We start from the raw sequence: 21753 nt of genomic DNA, 5'->3' as shown, positions 1-21753 counted from the left end.
GTCCACAGTGACCCGCTTCTTCCCATCAGGCTTCACCATAAAAATTACAAATAAACTCATCATACTTAGCTATTAGCTAATTATCACATTAATATATGAGCCAGCATCGCATTTTGCTGTAAGTTCATCAGTGGACTAATACACTGATGAATATTGCACATACGTGATCCAAGCACCTTACCAATCAAATCAAATCCCCACTTATGGACATGTGAGACTTTAGGAAGTCATTTAGACACATCTTTCTTCAGCACAGTCAAGCTGGAGAGAAATACCAGTGTTTTGTTCCCTTCTCTATATTGTCTTTTTTTTTTTTTTTTTTTTTTTTTTGACAGGGTCTCACTATGCAGTTCAGGCTGACCTTGAGCTCACTTTGTAGGCGCTTTGCCACTGAGCTAAATCCCCAGCCCCGAGGACCTGTGGTTTTCTTGATTGAATGACTCCATCGGGACCTGGAGTTTTCCTTGATAAGCTGTTAATTACAACTTCAGTTTCATTGACTGATATTGTTTTGTTTAGACATTTATATCTTCTTGATTCAGCTTTAGTAATTCAAATGTATCTAGGAATCAGTTTATTTCTTCTGAATTTTCCTTCTCATTCAAATACAGGTTCTCAAAATAAGTACTAATGATCTTCTGGATTTCTGCAAGATCTGTTGTGACTTCATGTTTTTCATTCCTAATTGCATGGATTTGAGTCTTCTCTTCACAGTTTTTTTTTTTTTTGATAAGGTTGGCTAAGGGTTTGTCAACTTTATTTAATCTTTCAGTGAACCTACTTTTCAACTTATTGATTCTTTGTATTGTTTTCTTAGTATTCATTGCATTAATTTCTGCTCTGATCTTTACACATTCTTTCCTCAGATGAACTTTTGGCTTGACTTGCTCTTCTTTTTCTATAAGCTTGAGATTCAACATTATGTTGTTTATTTGAGCTCACTCTGTTTTTCTGATATGAGAATTAATTGCCATAAATTTTCCTCTTAGGACTGCTTTCATTGCACCCCAAATATTCTGGTATATTGTATTGTTCTTATTTTTTTAATTGTAGAAACTGATTTCTTCTTTAACTTCACCTGTGACTTATTGGGTGTTCAGGAGGGTCTCATTTAATTTCCACATATTTATGAAGTTCTTGTGATCTTCTGCCATTGGTTTTCAATTTCACATATTTAAGTCTGTCTGTCTGTCTCTCTCTATATATATAAATATATATGTATATAGAAATATATATATTATGTATAATATATGTAATTTTTAATTAATTCCTGGGTTAGTATTTATAAATTGCCTATGACAGGTAGCTTTATTGCTAGTGATTTGAACCCCCTTAGGACATGGCTACTCAAAGATGTCTTCTAGGTGTACCTGGCTTTTGGGTTTTGAGTCGTTTGCAAGATCCTACCTCTTCAATTTATTGGAGATGAGAAATCCTTGCCTATTTGGCCCAGCCCCTCATTCTTTGGCACTGGGCTATAGTATTTTTTATGACCCTAAGGGAATCTCAGTCTTGGCATACCAGGAAGAACAACTAATTAGAACAATCATGTTACCAAAGGTAAAATAGTACAGTCAGTAATGACAATAGCATCAAATATACCCTAGAAAATAACAAAATGTTGTAACTTTTAATTTACTACCTTTAACTGTATGGACTAAATTTGTGGCTATATAACAAAATCTGAAACAAATCAGAAATTGTAAATTAGCCCTCAGTAGGGTAATTTTATGCTCAGGGAAGAAAATTTAAAAAGGGTTAGCAAAAAATAGAGAAATAGAAGAAGAAGAGATTAGATGCAAAACTGGAGATCAAAGGAAGAAAAAAATTTCCACTGAAAGGCATGTCTCTGCTGTAAGTGGTAGACGTATCAGGCAGACAGAGCCCAGATCCATGTTAATTAATCCCAGCAAGCCAGCTGTAGCTTTTAGGTGGGGTAGCCGATAATCTCAGCAAGCCTGCACCTCTAGTTCTACTGGTTTCTGGCTGAGAGGCTGGAACCTGACATTTTCAGCTTATAACACTCCATGTGTCTTGTGCTGGCTTGAACTCAGCTCCCTGCTGGCTTGAACTTGGCTCTTTGATATCCTGCTGATTCCAACTTGGCAGCCTCCTCCTGACACTGGGAGCTGCTAGATCCTCCTACATCTTTCATATCTCTGCATATTATTACTCCTTTGCAGCATATTCTCCAGGATAATATCTTAGTGAATGTCGCTGCTGTTTATGCACTGGCTATAAAGAGGATCTCTGGAGCAGTCTTTGATACTTCTCTTTGTCTCCATCCCTTATCCTGCCAAACAGCTTGACCTGTTAAACAGCTCTTTTGAGTCTCACTCCTGCCTTCACTTGACCCAAGTTAATCATTCTGTTCTTTCCTGTGCTGTCCTTTCCAACTCTCACCAGTCAGTCCTTCATACTGCCCCTGCAGTGGCCATTGTGGCATTTCTTTTGTTTAATGATTATACCGAATTAATTTACATGACTTTTAAGGTCTGAATTACCTTTGCTGCCCACTCATCCAGATTGACTTTTTCTGAGTTTACCTGAGAGCCCTCCCCTGGTATGAGCAAGTACTCACCTACTTGTGATTTCTGGGTCTGGATCCATACTTTTATTTCCATTTCCCTAAAATGCCTTTTCTCTCCTTGTTCTTGTGAAAGACTTTCATCTTTCACAGCTCGAATAGTTTTTTTCTCACTCAAAGCATATTAGTCTGCCTAGACATTATACAAAATACACTTACTTCCTCACAGTTCTGGAGTGTGGCAGCCCAAGATAAAGATGTTAGGCGAGTGGTTTTCCTGAGGCCCTTTTCCAGCTTGCTGCTGGTCGTCTTCCTCCTGTATCCTTACCTAGTCTTTCCTCTGTGTGCTCTCCTACTTTCCCTTTCTCTTCTTATAAGGACACTGCTGAAATTGCATGGGAGCTCCACCCTCATGACCTCATGTTAACTGCAATATCTTAATTAGTGGCCTCCCTCTAGGCAGTCATGCTGGGGTTAAGCCTTGAACTCATGAGTTTGGGAGATGCAGTTCAGTCTCTAGCATAAGATCTCCCCTGACTGCTGAGGCAGTGCTGACTGCAGTTTCTTTGTCTCCGCCATGCTACACCCTCGTTATCTGATTGGCTCAGAGCTATGGCTTATTGGTCTGTCTTTCTACCAGATCATAAGATCCTTAAGACCCTGTATTGATTGCTTTTACCTTTGAAACCTAAAAAAAAATTTGTCAAATGAATTCTGCTTATGATAACTGAAGTGACAAGAAAAGATACAAAATATAGGTTAAATGAATTAGTTGCTACTTTTGAGCTCTTCCAAATATGTCATTTTGCTTATTGATTTTACTTGTGTTTCTTTTAGGAATTGACTGCTTGGAATCCTAAATCTCTGTCCAGTGTTTGTCCCCGTGTGGGAGCTGTTATGGGATTATTGACTGGATGGTTGAGATTCATTAAAGCTTTTGGAGAAAATGTTAAGAGAAATTATATGGGCTTTGAAGTTTCTCTTGCTTTCTAGGACTATGCTTACAGAGTAAAACAGCTCATCAAACAGTGCTATGTACCAGCTTTGTTGGTGCCTACTTCAATTCCCACTTTCCTTTCTCCCCTCCTCTTCCAGATAAACAAGCTGGAGGCACGCCTGAGGCAGGCAGGATGCACGGATGATAAAGGGACGCAGAGGCAGGACCGAGAGCACTGGATGAAAGGGGACTGTGTGCACTGTACCTGTGAGGTAGGGACTGCCAGAAATTTCCCATCATTTCCAAGCTTTGCTTCGCCTAGCCAGCCAGTTGAAACACGACTGAAATATTCAAGAACAGAGAAAATATATCCTCTTTGTGAGTAGATTCTAGGCATCTTTTTAAGATCAGCAGAGTGGTGTGGAATTTCAAGGCTTCTGTTACCGTGGACATAAACGTAGCTGCAGTCTAATGAGCAATTGCCAGATAAATTGGGAGCCTTTTATATTTTCACTAATAGATGAGCGAGCTTAGGATGTTCATGCCACTTGGCCCAGGTCACAGGAGGAAACTGAGGCAGAAAGAGACTTGGGGTCATCTCATTATTCTTAGTCAGGCTTATAAAAAAATATGACCTGAAAGCATTCATTAAACAACACAGTTTCTATGGAAATATAAAAATGTATTGTATCCATGAAAATGAAAAACAAATGCCCGGTAGTTCTTTTGTTTGCTTTCTGAGCAGAAATTGTTCCTACCAGCTCTTTGGAAAGACATGAAATTCCTCCTGCAAACCATGCTGTATAATATCACAGGTCATGTGATGTGGTCCTGCACTTCCGTCTTGCTCCACATGCTGCAAGGGGAAGAAAAGGACGATAAATAGAAACCACATGCAAACATTAGCTTGGATGAGGGGTGATTTTTACTAGCTTGAGATAGTTAATCAGACTACACATTCTTGGAAAGTGTCTCTGTCTTTAGGAATTTTATGGTAAGAAACATGGAATGATGTTTGAATGTTGCCTTTCAGAGCGGCCAAGTCATATGCGTGGTGCAGATGTGTCCACCAGCTCCATGTCCTAGTCCTGAACTGGTGAACGGTACCTGTTGTCCAGTTTGCAAAGAACAAGGAATGCATGACGATGCCATAGAGGGGCAGTAGCAGTATCTGCTCAAGTCCTTGATGGGGGTCTTCTTAGGAAAAGACACTCAGGATTCCTCACTTTTCACCATAGAATTTCCTTGAGATGGAAACCACCGACTTAAGAGCAAACCAGTGCATTGGAACTATGGACATATTGAAGATCTTTCATCTTTTTGTTTCTTAGCCAGCCTTGAAATAATGCAAAACTAAAAAGACTATAAAGGACATAACAATGATTTTAAGAAATAGTTCTAATTATAAGTCTTAGGTTTCGTATGTCATATGTGGAGATAAAAATATCATATAATATTTTACAAGTTTGACTATTGAGGATGTTTAATATCCAAATTCAGAATCTTCCAGGTGTCCTGGTGCATGCTGGGAATGACAGCACTCGGGAGGCTGAAGCAAGGGGATTGTTGAGAGTTTGAGATCAGACTGGGCTACATAAAGACTTCAAGGCCAGTCTGCATTAGAGTGAGACCCTGTCTCAAGAAAGAATTTCAGAATCTGTGGAATTTGAGTTTTGCATGCAAAGGAAACATATGGAGAGATCTGTGATAAATCCGTAACAATGTTGTGCTGTTTTCCCTCTGGCCTGTTTCTCTGATCTTTGACCCCATCGATTTTCAAATTTTGCTAAGGAGGTGCTTTTCTTAACTCTCCTTACTCTTTAAGTTCTGGAATATTAGGGAACAGTCAGTGAAAGAATGTCACTTCTTAGTGAGCTTGTCAGTTTTTGCATGTGGTTGGGAAATGCAGACGTTGCGTGAGACAGATTTCAAAGCAAAATTGCTCAAAATCTGCCTCTCTCTTACTTGTCATTATTGCCATTTATGAGATGTCAGCATTGAGATACAGCCAAGCCTGAGATCCAGAAGCAATCTGAATTTATTATCAGAAAAATTGAAAGTGTTCTCACCTTCTACAAAAGATGCTATTATGGGGCTTTTCTAATTTTGACACTTTGTTACCACATTTCAAGCTCAGTCCCATAGACAGCAGGTTCATTTATATTCAGAATTCAGTTTTAATACATTTGGTGATTTTCACTTAATATTAGAAAGTGCCTTGAAAATATGGCATGAGAATCTGTACCCTATATGGGGGTTGGGTGCAATTTGGAGTAGATTTTTGTAAAGAATATTCAGTGCCAAAACTCTACATATTGTAATGCAAGACGCACCCTCACGGAGCTAGCTCTAGTGATTGCCAATGGCAAACTTTTAAAAGCAGATATAATTTCCCATTATTTAATGTTATTGTACAAAATGGTATACTAGTTTTATCTAAATATTATTCTGGTTGTACTATTCATGGGTTTAAAAAACTAGAGTTTGATAAAAGCAGTGTTTAGGATGTGTTATTGTCTATATCTAATTTTTAAATATGTTAGTGCCTCCCTGGGAAGATACAAAATATTTAGCAAAACATTTGAAGGACAAAACTGAGTGAGTTTCCCTTCATGTGTCATGACCTTCTAAAATCCAAACCAAGATATATTAAGTTCTGAAAGGTAAAACCTAACACATTCCAGAAGCTTGACAATTGGTGGTCTTCTAAGACTCAACATTGCGAAATGAAATTGAACTTTATGGAACTCTAAGGTTTTTCAGAAACACTTATAGCAAATTCATGGCAGATGATGAATAGTGGTGAACTTTACAGCATTTTTATTCTCTTCTTATCCATTTTCATTTTGTCATCTTATTGAAGATTAAGGAAAATTTATGTCATCATTCATAATACTCTTTTATACTCTGAACATGTTAATTTGCATGTCACCCAATTAATAAGCCTGGCTCATTAAACATGCACAAATATCAAAATAACACAATGAAACAATCATTTAAAATGGTATTAGGCTGACTGAAGGAGAATTTTGAAACTAGCCATCAATTGAGAGGACAACTTGACAATTCAGTCATCTATATAGATAAAATTATATTTTAATCATCAGGATTACTTTTCTCCTCATACATTATACTGTAAAATGTTCATTTGTCTCTCTATATGCATATATTTATGTATGCATATACATATATATCATATATAAAGAGTCCACCAAAAATGTATATATATATATATTTTAGGGAAAGAAAAACTTTATAAATATTTTAATCCAAATTTATTGAGACATCATGAGAGTAATATAACTTACCTTTGGTTTCTACAATTACAAGAAGTGCTCAAAGTGGTGGCTATTAGCTTCCAGATACTTATTGCTGTGGCAAACTGCTACTTGGGTAATCTTGGTCATTAAGATTGATGCACATGCATTTTCAACTTTTTATCTAAGAGCTGGCAGTATAGTGGATTTTCCACAATATGAAATATCCTCTAGGGTTCCCCATGTGAGCATAACACCTCTGTTAAAAAACATCATACTAGTTTTCTTTTCTGAAAGTGTATATACATTTTTTGGTGGACTCTGTACATATTTATTTTTGTTTATTTTTTTGCTTACTTTTCTTTTTAGTTGTAAGGATTGAATCGAGGTCCTCATGCATACTAAGCACATGTTTTACCACTAAGTTGCACTCTCAGATATATTTTTAATGTTCTTTTCACATTTGAAAGTCATATTGCACGTGTTAAAGATTTCAGGTATTTCCCTATGATATGTAGACCCCTGCCTTCTACTTCTGTAGTCTGAATGTGATTGCTGTATTAGTTTTCAGGTGGGTGTGTCTATCTGTCTGTGAGTGTGCATTCCAGGAAACAAAGACATGACAACATTTCTTTCCTAGTGATTATATTTACTTTATATGATACTTAAACCTTGAAAATCCAAATGTATTTGTTAACAACATTTTGATACTCCTTATCAGAGTATGCTAGGAAATATCCTTGGGACAGCATCTCAAGTTTATTGTATGTTACCCTTCTGATCTGGGACCAAAGTGTTTAATATATCAGGTGTCTTCTTTCATAAGCACCTGTATAAAGTGAAAGTGGAAACATTCTTGGGCTCATTCTTTTACAGATTTCTTCTGAGAAAAATAAATGTCTTGAACCAGACTGTATGGGACAGGGTGAGAAAGTACCCCTCTCTTTCCAGCACACCTTACTATCTTTTCTAGGTCCCCTACACCCATTGGCCAGATCGTGCATGGACATGCGTGGTGTGAGGTTGAGGAGTGTAAGTGTAAATGGTTGTAGTTTGTGGTTGGCAGCTGAGAATAGAACACTTAGAATATTTACCTAACACAATCTTTAAACACTCAGAGCAAAAAGCAACATATAAGAAAATTGAGTTTTTATGCTGATTTGTTTACTTTCTAGATCTGAATGGTAGAGTAAGGAAAACTGGCTTATCTGGAAAAGCCTCTGTCTGTCTGTCTATCTCCTTCCTTTCTTCCTTCCTTCCTTCCTTCCTTCTTTTCTTTTTCTTTCTAAAATAAAGTTGAATTGTGAAGCTAATATGCACTCACTGGATCAATTTTACTATAAATAATATCACAGGGTCAGTGTCATTTATTAGAAGTTTTTGTTTCAAATGGTAGTTAATTAGTTACATCAAGTTCATGGACAATTCACACAGAAATATTTAGTTGAATGCTCTCTTTATTTGATTTCATGAAGAGTTTGGGAAAACATGTTACATTTATTTGTTCTTCCTGAATATACAAAGTGAAAGATGTTATAATAAAGATGATGTTCTCTAAATGTGTATCTCAGCTATAACTTCAAATGCTGTATTTTCAGCACTTGTGTTTAAAAATTTGTGGCTTTTGTGTTGAGCATCAGAAGGGAAATTACAAAGTTCCTGAGAAAGGAAGTAAAGCCTGTCAAGACTTGTGAGATGCCCGAAAGCAGTCTGAGAGTTTATAAGCATGAGTGGCTACATTAAATAAGATTTCATATTAGCAACCTAATGATGTATCTCAAGAATTTAGAAGAGCAAGAACAAACCAAACCAAAATTTAGTAATGGAAAATAATTGCAAAGATCAAAGCAAAAACAAATGATAAGTGAGAGACAAAAATGAAAAAGATCAGTGAAACAAAGCTTATTTTTGAAAAGACAAAACAAAATTGGCAAATCTTTCAGTAGACTAACCAAGGACAAAGGGATAAGACCCAAATAAATAAAATTAGTGGTGAAAAAAGAGACATTATACCTGATACCATAAGGGCTGGGGATGTAGCTCAGCGGCACAGTGTCTGCCCGGCAAGCGCGAGGTCGTGAGTTCGATTCCTGGTACTGGAAAAAAAATCAAAGAAAACAAACAAGCAAATAAATAAAAATAAAATAAAATAACTGATACCATGAAAATAAAAAGAATTTTATGGGTTATTATGAAAAATTAAATGGTCTCAAATTTGAAAATTTAGAAGAAATGTACACATTTTTGGACACACCTGCCCTATCAAAATTGAGCTGTGAGGACATTAAAACCTGAATGCAACAACCACAAGCAATGAATTCAAATGGTAATCAACAACATGTCTCAGAATAGTTGACATCACTACTGACTTTTACCAAATTTAAAGAAGAGGGAGGAGCAATTCTTTTCAAACTATTCCAAGGAAACATTATGAATTAATTTTATTAGGTCAGCATGATTCCTTTAATAAAACCAACAAGTATACAATAATAACAAACCACAGACCACTAACTGTAAAATCACAGAGGCAAAATACTCCCAAGTCAAATTGAACAACACATAGAGATCACTCACCATGATCAAGCTGATTTTGTTCCAGAGATGTAAGGATGTTCAACATACGCAAGTGGAGTGATATAATATATGACACCATGGGAATGAATCATAAAAATGATGTGATAATCCTAATGAAAGTAGAAAAAGTGTTTGATAAAATTCAACATCACTTCATGGTGAAATCTGTGAAGAAATTAGGGGTAGAAGAAACACATTTCAGCATGATAAAGGTTATACATGACAAAACCACAGCCATCATCATATTGATTGAGGAAAAGCTGAAATCATTTCTCCTCAATCCAGAGAAAAACAAAAGTATTCTTTCTCATGGCTCTTATTTAATATTTTACTAGAAATTCTAGCCAGAGCAATTAGGCAAGAGAAAGAAATAACACATAGTTTAAACAGTGAAGGAGGAAGTTGAATTATCTCTGTTTGTAGATGATTTGATATATGCAAAAAACTGGAGACTCCATCAAAAAACTAGTAGAGCTGATTAAAAATTCAATAAAGTAGTAAGACAAAGTCAACACAATAGATTGTTTCCTTTAATGATAATAACCAATTTGCAGAGAAATGAGTCACAAAAACAATGCTATTAACAATAACAACCAGGGCCAGGAATATAGCTCAGAGGCATAAGCACCTGCCTGGCAAGCACAATGTTCTGAGTTTGATTTCTGGTACAAAACAAAAACAAAAACAAAAACAAAAACAAAAACAATAGCAACTGAAAAATAAAGTATCTTGGGATAGATTTAACCACGCAAGTAAAAGATGCCTGCAATGAAAACTACAAAGCACTAAGAGAGAAATTGAATAACATAATAAAACATGGGAAGACCTCCTATGTTTACAGACTTGAAGAATTAATACCGTTAAAATGCCTACAATATTCAAAACTATCTATAGATTCAATACATTCTTCATCAAAATACCAAGCAGAATTAGGAAAGAGAACAACTAAAATTCCTGTGTAAGATCTTGAAGACCCAAAGCAGTCTTATGTAAAATCAATAGAGATGTAGGCATTCATAATGTAAGACCTGAAACTCTGAAACTATTACAAGAAAATAAATACAGGGCAAACAGTTTAAAACACTGGTAGAGGCAGTCCACTATTCTCACAGTTACTTCATGTTAAAAGCCTTCATGTGTCTTCTGAAAAACTCTGATATTTATGAATTCTTTATATTGCCTGCTTACTGTCTTCTCGTTCTTCTCAAAATCAGTGGATATTTGCATAGCTTAGTTAAAATCATTTTTCTTAACAAATACTTGTCCAATTAGTAGGCCATGGAAATTAATAATTATTTTCTTTTAAAATAATTTCCATAGCATCAGTAAGTTTGCTGCAATCATGAGGAAAAGTTTTCATAGACCATATAATTGTTGATTTAATTGTTCCCTATTTCTAAGTGGCAAGGAGCAAAATGTAAACTTTTGGTATTCTAAACAATCATTTTTGCTGGACTAAAGCAATGTTAAATCCACGAATTAAACAGAAAGTGTGTTACCTGAAAGTATAAACTAACTCTCTTGATTATAGTTGAAAGGTTCTTGTATTCTAGTCCTGGAGATCCTTTTTCTAGCAAGAGAAGAGATTAACGTGAAATATGAACTAGTGTTTCCTTATATCACAAAGAGGGAGGATTTTTTTTCCTCACACAATTAACTTGAAGCAACGAGGTAGATATTTTTGTTGTTATTTAAAAGTGAAATATGTGTGCATGGTGAGATTCAGGAATGCTAAAAGGTTTTAAGAAGAAGCAACTTACTGAAGCATAGTTTGAAGCCATGTGCCATTATGCTAACAGCTAGGAAGTCACAGTAGCCCACATAATACACTGACATCAGGATTGCTGATGGCTGTTTGAGAGGGAGTGGCTTGGTTTCCAAAACCTGCACTGACCTTTAAATAAGAGGTCAGGCTGACTCTGAGCCAGAGGCAGCGTTCTGAGTAGCAGGGTGCTCTATCGGCAGAGCCCACAGCAGGAGTTTCAAAACCAACCATAATTTTGGTGATGCAGTTCACCAAAGCCGCACTCACTACCTTTCACCATCTTCAGCCTTTATTTGCAAAGGAAATAATAGTATGCAGAAAACCAGCCAACCAAAGCCAAACACAAAACAAACCAAAACAAAAATTAAATCTTCATCACAGGCCTGCAGATATAATCATGAAATGTCTCAAATGCAAACACAGAAAAGAGATCTATAAGATATAGAACTACAAGATATAGAACTACAAGGGTCTGACAGTGCTAGAACTTCAGAATGGAGTTATGGACTTTAGTGACCTAGTCCCTCTTTGATAATATTAAGGAAACATTCAATCCCCCACTCACCCAGAGAATAACAGGACAGCCACAGATATGCACAGGATAAAATCTTAAGTTGCCTGGGGAGTAGAAAGGCCAGGACAAATGTAAGTATGTGTAGGAATGTAGGGACTAGCGAAGCAAAAATACTTATAATAAGTAGCACAAATATGCTGTGTACATTTAGTAGTGATGCATTTGTTTTCAAAAATATGGTCCTTGCTGCTTAGGGACCTTATTCAATATATTTGCCTTGAAGTTAGTCTCAAAACCTAATCCAAAGGCAGATATCACTTTGCACTTAAAACAGATACACACACACACACACACACACACACACACACACACCCATACACAAAGGTACATGCAAAAGCTCAATCAATCCCTCTTGTCTATTTTTGCTACAATGCTTTTGCTTTGAGAGTCCCATGCAAAAAAGGTATCACACTGACGAAAGTTGTGGAGCTTTTCCAATTTTCTACCAGTAACTTTATAATTTTAGGTTTTAAATCTTTAATTCGTTATGAGTTATTGGGGTTTGGGGGTGAGAGATAAGGGTCTAACATCATTCTTCTGCACGAGTATGTGGTTACTGCAACACTGCTGAAGAGACTGACCTTTCCTTCTTGTGTGCGTTCTTGGAATTTTTCTCAAAAATCAACTATTGGGTGGATTTACTTCTTGACCCTGGGGTATCTTCCCTGGTCTGCACTGGATGGCACAAGACTTCAGTGTTCTCCATATTTTTTACTGTACATTGCAAAGAGAGGAAAGAAGACCTCCAGAACTGATTCAGAATGTGGCAAAATGATGAGATAAATGGATTTAAGGCAAACAGCAGTATTTTAAGGGGAGTTAATGGCAATGTGTCTGTTACTGCAATACATTTTTTAAAAAATTTAAGCATTCACTGTATATTTCAATCCGTTACCCCTTATAAATGAAAACAAAGCATCACAAGACAGATAAGGGCATAGCGAAGTCTATCTCAACCAATACCAGGAAATAGAATGCAACAGCATATACACTATGACACAAAGGGTAAACAAACAAAAACCAGCACATTCACAATTATCTTAAAATGTGCAGGAACAGCATTTGGTAACATCTAACACTTTTTAAAACTTTTTAAATTAGCACATGGTTGCAGCATGTAATGATTACATTGGTTGTGGGGAGTTAATCCATTGTCTTCTTCTCCCATCCCTATCTTTTTAGTCCCCTTCCCTTTGCAAAACTTCTATCTCCCTGCTTTCCATTTTTTGTGATCAATAACTCACACCAAATTAGGAATAATGGAAAACTTCCAAAATTTATGAAGGATGTTTATGTATGAGTCTTAGTTAATATCATCACTCAGTGGTGAAACACTAAATGTTTATCCCTTAAAATCAGCAGAATGGCAAAGATGTTCATGTTGAACAGTTCTACTCAATTCCTGGAAGCTATAGCCAAATGTAAGACAAGAAAAAGAAATTTAATTCACTCAACTTAGAGAAGAAGTGAAATTTTCTCTATCTGAAGAAGACTTGATCTAGTATTTTAAAAATCTTGAGATATTCACTAACAACTACCAGAAGAAATAAATAAGTTCAACAAGTTTTCAAGAATACTGGATCAATATGTAAAAATCAGTTACACTCCTAAAAACTATTAAGGATAAAAATTTAATTATATTATGAAAATGATTATAGTTATATACACCCAAAATGAAGAAAATACTTTGAATACACTTAACAAAAGTACTTCTGAATAAATAGAACAAAAAATTGAAAATTTTATTCTGAAAACAATAGTATATTGTTTAAGAAACAAAATATGTAAATGAATAGGTATCTCAAGCTCATGTATTGGCAAGTTAATACTGCTAAAATGGCAAAAATTTGCAATTCCACAGATGTGTGTATAGAATTTCAGGTGAGAAAATCACAATGCACAGAGAATATCATGAATGAATTATGGACTTCAACATAGCTAAATGAGTGGATTTTAAGTATTAGTACTAAAAAATACAAGATGATGGTTATGTTAATTAGCTTTGTTTGATCTTTCCACAATGTACAGAAAATAGCACTGTGCCTTAAGCACTTATAATTATTTCTACATAAAGATAAGATAAAACTAAGAGACCAGCTTTGAAAAAGAAATTAAAAAAAAAAAAAACGTAATGAGTAGATCAGTTTGCTAAGAATAAATATGTCCATAGAGGAAATTCAGGAGAAACACTAACTGTTGAAAAATTGATTACATTGGTTGTGGGGAGTTAATCCATGCATATAACACATCTTACAGAAGTTGTACGTTCACTCTCTAAGGTGGTGAGAGTCCTACTCAGGCTTTAAAAAAAATGAGAGTGGAATTAGAAACTTAATTCTGGAGAACATGTGGGAATTTAATTAGAGAGCAGGGGACTGGAGATAAATCTAAAATGTGCTCTGAAAACACAGTCACAGTGAATTTTAGACAATTTTCTGTTTTGATTTCTCTGGGCTCCAGACTGGTAGCCACTAGCCACACATCAATTTATGAATTAGCTAAATTAAATAACATTACAAGTTAGTCGCACTCACTATATTTCAAGTGCTCAGTAGGTAAAGGTGGCTAGTGGCTGCCAGGTTAAAAGGTGTAAATAGAGGACGTTTCTCTCATGAAGAAATGCCTGTCAGATTGTTATGATTGATATACTGTGTCAACTTGGGGAGTCTAGAGGTTTGGCTAAGTGACTTAGCAGGAAGCCAGAGTGCTTACTTTGTATACATCCTGAGCCTGTGGAAGAGGAGGGCATGGAGCTTATGTGAGAGCTACATTCCTCTTAGGTGGGGGTAGCCTGTTTACAAAGTAAGGCAGGGAAAGAAGCTGCTTGCCGCCATTCCTCCCGTTTTGCTCTGGCTGTTTGCTGTTCGGCTGCCATTCCTCTTTGCTCTTGTTGCTTTGTTATCTTCTGCCTCGGAGCCAGCCAAGTGTGGACTGAAACCTCCACCAACTGTGAGCTAAATAAAGCTTTCCTTCCTTAATTTTGGATGTTGGGTATTTTGTCTCAGCAACGAGAGAAAAGTAACCAAGACACAGATAGAACTATCCAGAGGTATATTTCTTGATCCTATGGAGACCAGATGTTATGCTCAAGGAACACTGTGTACAGTAGGACAGAGGAGGCTAAAGCAACAGAGGACTACTGATCCACTATTGGCTGACTGTACTGTTTCGCAGTTCACCCAGCCGCAAAGACAGTAACTGGATTTCTGGCCTAAGGGCAGAGAACTTGAACTAAAGCCATAAAAAGGAAAAATTAAAAGTGGTATATAATTGCAAGAGACAATTAAAGCAAAAATAATCAAAACTGATCTTTTATAAATCACCTGGCCAGGTTGATGGATGAATTATTTACTTGATCTTTAACTTAGAAATATGATCTGTTTGTGGGCAGCATCTAACCTTAGCTATAATTTCCAGGAATTAGAAGTATGGCTTTAGTATCTACTGGCTTGGTGTAATGACAAGGTCAGCTTCTTTGATTCACTCTTGATCTTCTCCACATGTCCGGTGCCTTCGAGTTCTGAATACGGTTTTGCCAACACCAGGAGATATCTATGCCTGAAAGCTTTTCATCCCTTTTGTTAGAAAATCAAGACATGGACAGAGCTCCTTACTCCCAGTCAATTTCTGTTGATATTGGCCACACTGCCACACTACCCAGCACCCAAGCAAGGGATCCTTGGTTCATGAATCATTAGTATTTAGTTTCTATGGTGAGATGACATTATGGCTTATTTCTAGATGTCTCCCCAAAACCTCATGTGCTCATTCATGAGGCCATCAGCAGTTGGCTTGATCTAGAGCATGTGATACTGGGATTAAGGTTGTGTGGTACTAAAGTAGTCCACTGATTGGTTTTTTATAGTTGTGGGCATGGAGAATGGAAAGGCCACCCTGCAAGTGGAAGATTTGCAGTCTGGGTGAGAAAAAATGGGAAGATGGAAGGCAGGCTGCTTCTGCAGCTCACTGCTTATCTACTGGTTGTTGCTTGCTGCTTCCTACTTTGCCATGGACTTTTTCTCCTCTGCAATGCCCCTCTGCCACTCCACCCCACCTTGGAGCCAGTGAACAATGGACTGAAACCTCTGCAAATTGTGAGCTGAAATAGAACTTTCGTCATTCAACTTGTGGGTATTGAGAATTTTGACTCAGCAACAAAGAAAGTAACTAGGACAAAAGAACGTTGGACTTGGCCAGAAGAGTCTCCAAAGACCACAAAGAGTCTATCAAAGCTATAATTGTTTCTGTGCACCAACTTTTTGCTGTTGTTATTGTTGTTTTTTGATACTGGGATTGAACCCCAGGACTTCCCACCAAGATACATACCAACCCTTCTTATTTTGTTTTTAACTTTGAGACAGGGTCTTGCTCAGTCACTAAGTTGCCAAGGCTGGGCTTGAACTTGTGACCCTCCTGCCTCAGAATCTCAGAGTACTGAAATTATAGGCAAGGACGACCACAACCAGCAGCATCAGTACTGTTAGAATAATTTTTTAAAAATACTGACTTTTGTTATGCATTACCAGCCAAGAATTGAAAAGGTGTTATAAGTTAAGTCAATTCTTCTACCTTTTAGGTGTCCCCTCACTGCACTGTTATTGGACAGATGTATGTGTATTTCAGATTTCTATTTTAGAAAGAATGATATATTTCAGCTGTCTTATTTATGTTTTTCCTCAAGAATCTCAAATGAAGCATATCACTGTCAATAGATGGAAAGATTGAATTGAATGCCAAAAAGTAGCAATTGATTTTTATATAAAACTGGATTAGAGTTATTGAGCTCTACTTTGCTTGATGTATTATTCATGTCCAGAAGTTATTTATGCTTCTATATCATGAAAAAATGACTGAGAAGATCATTGGAAATAACAATTTGACACAAATAAAGAATTGATGGTACAGTTGAAACCAGTCTCATAGTACACCACAACATTTTCTTAATGGCTGAGCAACATGTAATTAAATATTTGCAAAATGAAATTGAAAATCCATTAATACAAACTAAAGGTAAAAGAATATGTAGAAAACTAAATTTAGAATAAAGAATATTTAGAAAACATGCCATTTAGAATTGCATGAGCATGCTTGGGAGATATTATAAATTCTGATCCAAACATCCCGTTAAAGTGAATAGCAAAACAAAGTGAGGCCCTGTAGCCTACTAAATGCATAATAATATCATTGCATACAAAACACTGTACTTACTTAACTTTAAATTAATTTACTGTTAAAAAATATCAGTAATGATCTGAGTTGTGAGAGGGGAAATGGTGTTGTTGGACTTGCTGGGAACAAATTTCAATTTGTAAAAAGACCCAGCACCTGGAAAGAGCAGTCAAGGGAAGCATAACAAAATGGCGTCTGTCCGTGACTACTGTACCCAACCCTGGGGACAAATAGACCTCTCTTCTCAAAGAACATACTACTGCTTTTATGCAGTCATGTTTTTCTGGAAGCAACACATAATAGATGTCCCTGTGCACAACCTGGTTTACAGGATATTTCTTTATTCTGGGAATCCTGACTCACCTTGGATATTTAGACCAGAGTTAAGTCAAGGGGATATGGATCAATAAAGACTGTGCTGCCATATTTAACCAATTCCAAAAGTTCAAAAAAATCCACAAACTAGAACTCCAAAATCTATCTACCTATCATCTATCTATCTATCATCTATCTATCTATCTATCTAATCTATGTATGTACGTATGTATCTACCTACTGATTTATCTATCATCTCTCTCTGTTTATCTATCTATCATCATCATCATCATCATCATCTATCTGAGACATATAGTTTTCCATTACTCTGCCTTTTACTAGGAGCAAAAGACATGCACACTTAAGGGCATCCTGTTCTTTTTGACTGGTCTGGAATGAGTGAGACCTAACTTTCTCAAATAAAGTGAATATTTTTTAGGTTATACTAAATCTAAAATATGTGATAATGAGAGATGGGAATATGGAGAAATAAATAAGATCTATTCTTTTTTATAAAGTGTTCCTTTCCTAAAAGGGAAGATAAACATCTAGAGAGTTATCCCACTATGGAGAAGTTATTAGTGACATACATAGCAACTACAATAATGTGTGTAGAAGCTTATATTTTATTGAATTTTCAGATTATCTTTAAGATTTTAAATTATTTACCAGATGGATATGTGCATGCATACTGATCCTTTTCCTTCAACAAAAGAATATTTTAAAATTATGAAACATGTAATGTAGTAGAATAGTAAAGAAAATGCAATGAATGAATATATACACATTTGTGTACATAATATAATTTTAGGTTCATACTCTATGCATTTCTTTATTAAATATTGTCAAATTACTCTTCAAAATAATTGTGCAAAATTAACTTCTCATTGGCAAAATTGAAGAAAATTCTCCCCATATCTGTCTGTAGGAGAGCTCACTTTATCACACTTGTAAAATTTTGTTGCCATATTTGATGAGATCTTTCATTATAATTTTAATATAGAATTCCTAAAAAATTAAACATACATAGCCTAGTTCATGTACATACACGAGTAGATCTGTATGCTTCTCAATCGTATTTCTTATTTCTTGATGAATTAGTCTTATATTAGTCCGTTTTTAATTAAGGTACAGGTTTCATACTGATTTTGAGGAGCTATTTATATATTCTACATCTTTTTTCACTTCTATACATTGAGAACATTTTCACCAGGCTTGACTGTTTTTTTCTCCTACTGCCTTTTTGTAGTATAGAAGTTTCAGGCTGCAGTCTACATTCCTATGTTTATAATTTGGACTTTTTCAAGAAATTCTTCCTAATCTCTTTGTGCATGTAGAGGAGCATGCACATATATGCATGTGCATACATGTGTGTGCACATGCACTGGCGTGTGTATTTAATATCAAACCCCAGGGTCCTCTACTGTTGAGTTGCATACCCAGCCCTATCTTATTTTTTACTTTCAGACAGGGTCTCCCTAAGTGTCTCGGGTGGGACTCTAACATTGATCCCCTTGCCTCAGCTTCCCAGGTTGCTGGATTTACAGGTATGCAATACCATGCCTGGAGTATTCCTAGTCTTGAGTGCAATGGAATCTTTTCCAGTTTTTGCTATGATAATGTTCAAGTGTTCTTTATTTACATGTAAGTATTGAATGCACTTGCAATGTAAATTTTTTTAAATTTTAACGAGAATTGGAAAAAGGAACAATAGGAAAATGCCAACAACATAGACAAAACCAAAAAAAAAAAAACAAAAAACGAAGCAAAAATAAAAATGATACAGGGTTTCAAAACAAAATGATAAGGATTAACTCTGGTTGTTACATTACATATTTTGATCTTGTTATATTGCATATTTTGATCTTCATTGGAGTTGGTCAGATTACCAGGTGTAAGAATGCAAGATTTATCAAACCATTAAAGAGAATAAAAATAAAAACAAGAGAATTATAAACGATACAGAGTTTCACCAAACCAGATGATAGGAATTCAGCAATGGTTGTTATGTTGCATAATGTTGCCAGATTACCAGATATTAGTATCTGGTAATCAAATTAGTTAAATTAGTTGCTCAGATTGCCAGAAGTAAGCATAAAAAATTGGTCAAAAAATAAAAAAAATAAATAAATAAAGCAGTAACTGTTCCTTTCAATAAACCATTAGACATCAGCAGTACAGTTATCCCAGCCATCCTTCTGTAACATACATATATACATATATATCTATATATATATCTATATATATCTATTTCCCTTCCTTCTTTCTTTCCTTTTCTTCTTTCCCTAATCCTACTTGTTTCCTCTTTTGAACAATTTCTTTTACTTTCCCAATCTCTATTGTACATTTTGAATTCTACTTACTCCTCCGTGTTCTTACACTAGAGAGACAACACAATGTCTACACATGTGGGTCTGGTATATTTCACTTATGAGTATGGTTTCTATTTGCATCCATTTACCTATAAAAGCCTCGAGTATATCTTTTGCTATCCATTCCTCAGTTGATGGGCATTTGGGCTGTTTTCAAGATTTAGTTATGGCAAATTATGCTGCTATGAACATGGGTGCACATATTTCACTATGGTATGATATTTTAAATTCTTCTGGGAAAATACTCAGAAGGGGAAGAGCTGGATTAAGTGGAACCTCTAATCCTAGTTTTTTGAGGAAGCTCCACACTGATTTCCACAGTGGTTTCACCAATCTATACTCCCACCAGCAGTGGAGAAGTGTTCCTTTTTCTCCACAGCCTCTCCAGCATCTGTTATTAGTTGATTTCTTAATGACAGCCATTCTTTCTGGGGTGAGACAGAATCTGTGTTGTTTTTTTTTTTTTTTTTTTTTTTGAATCTGTGTTGTTTTAATTTGCATTTCTCAAATGACCAATGATGTTAAACATTTTTTCATATATTTATTCACCAGTGGTACTTCTTCCGAGAAGTGTACATTCATCTCAGATGCCCATTTTTGGGTTCGGTCTTTGAATTTTGGGGGCCTGATATTTTTTTAATTCTTTATATGTTCTAGATAGACATCCTTTGTCTGAGGGACAGTCGGCTAAATTTTTTTCCCAATTTGTGGATTAATCTTCTTTTTACTCTGTTGGTGATTTTTTTTTAATGTGCAAAAACTTTTCAATAAGAGGAGATCCCAGTTGTTCATTCTTTGAAGTATTTCCTGTGCAGTTTGGTTTTTGTTCATGAACTTTTGGCCTACCCCTATGTCTTCAAGATTTCTACCTATTTTTTCTTCTAGCAGATTTAGTGTTTGTGTTTTAATATTTAGATCTTTGATCCATTTGGACTTTAATTTAGTGTATGGTGATAGACATGGGTCTAGTTTTGGTCTTTGGCATGTGGAGGCCAGTTTTTCCAGCACCATTTATTAAAGAGGCCATCTTTCTTCCAGTGAATGTGTTTGGCCCCTTTGTCAAATAAAAGGTGGCTGAGTATGTTTTTAGTACTTTCTGCATCCTCTAATTTGTTCCATTGATCTTCAGGTTTGATTTTTTTCTTCGTTTTTTTGTTTTTGCCTGTATCATGTTGATTTTATCACAGTAGCTTTGCAGTATAATTTCAAGTCAGGGATTGAGATCCCTCCTGCCTTGCTTTTGTTGCCCAGGATTGCTTTTGCTATTCTAGGCCTCTTCTGGTTCCAGATGAATTTTAGGAAATTTTTTGTAGATCTGTGAGGTATACTAATGGTATTTTAATTGGAATTGCATTGAATCTGTACAACAACTTTGGGATTATGGCCATTTTCACAATGTTGGTTCCTCTTATGTATGAGCAAGGAATATCTTTCCATTTTCTTAAATTCTGTTCAATCTATTTTTTCAGATTACTGTAATTTTCTCTGTATAGATCTTTTACTTCCTTTGTTAGATTGATTCCTAAGTATTTAATTTTTTTAGATGCTTTTAGGAAAGGTGTGGTTTCACTAATTTCTCTTTCAGTCTGTTGTTTGTCTACAGGAATGCTATTGATTTTTGAGTGCTAACTTTGTATCAAGCTATGCTACTGAATTTGGTTATTAAATCTACAAGCCTTCTGGTGGAGTTTTTGCAGTCTTCTATGTAGAGTATCGTGTCATCTGTGAATAATGATAATTTCACTTCTTTCTTTCCTATTCTTATTTCTTTTATTTCTCCCTCTTGTGCAATTGCTCTGGGTAATACTTCCAGAACTATATTGAATAGGAGTGGTGACAGTGGACATCTTTGTCTTGTTCCTGACTTTAAGGAAACAGCTTTCAGTTTTTGTCCATTTAGTATGATGTTAGCCATTGGTTTGTCATAGATGGCTTTGATCAGACTGAGATAAAGACCATCTATTCCTATTTTCTGTAGGGTTTTTATCATGAATCAGTGTTGGATTTTATCAAAAGCTTCTTTTGCATCTATTGAAATGATCATATGTTTTTTGCCCTGCAGTTCTTCTTTTTTGCTTGGTTCCTTCTCTGGTTTTAGTATCAGGATAATACTTGCCTCCAGGAATGAGTTGGGGAGAATTTCTTCCCTTTCACTTTCATTAAAGATTTTGAGAATTGGCATGAAATCTTTTCTAAATTTCTTGTAGAATTCGGTAGTGAATCCATCAGGATGTGGACTTTTCTTCGTTGGCAAGTTTTTTAT

The 21753-nt window shown here is 35.7% G+C and overlaps 1 protein-coding gene across 1 annotated transcript in view; it reads left to right on the top strand.

Annotated features, from left to right (window-relative positions):
* Window positions 1-8196, top strand: part of Pxdnl (peroxidasin-like) — a 449058-nt gene extending 440862 nt beyond the window's left edge. The window contains exons 23-24 of the mRNA XM_013520015.1: window positions 3623-3736; window positions 4498-8196. Of these exons, the coding sequence (XP_013375469.1) occupies window positions 3623-3736; window positions 4498-4629 (246 nt within the window). The 3' untranslated portion in view covers window positions 4630-8196. The remainder of the gene's footprint in view (window positions 1-3622; window positions 3737-4497) is intronic.
* Window positions 8197-21753: the final 13557 nt, after the last annotated feature.

The sequence above is a fragment of the Chinchilla lanigera genome, unplaced genomic scaffold, assembly GCF_000276665.1.
Source record: "Chinchilla lanigera isolate Chin_1 unplaced genomic scaffold, ChiLan1.0 scaffold00053, whole genome shotgun sequence".
NCBI classification, from domain to species: Eukaryota; Metazoa; Chordata; class Mammalia; order Rodentia; family Chinchillidae; genus Chinchilla; species Chinchilla lanigera.
Note: the sequence above shows the minus strand (reverse complement) of the source record. Positions and strands in the feature narration are given on the sequence as shown.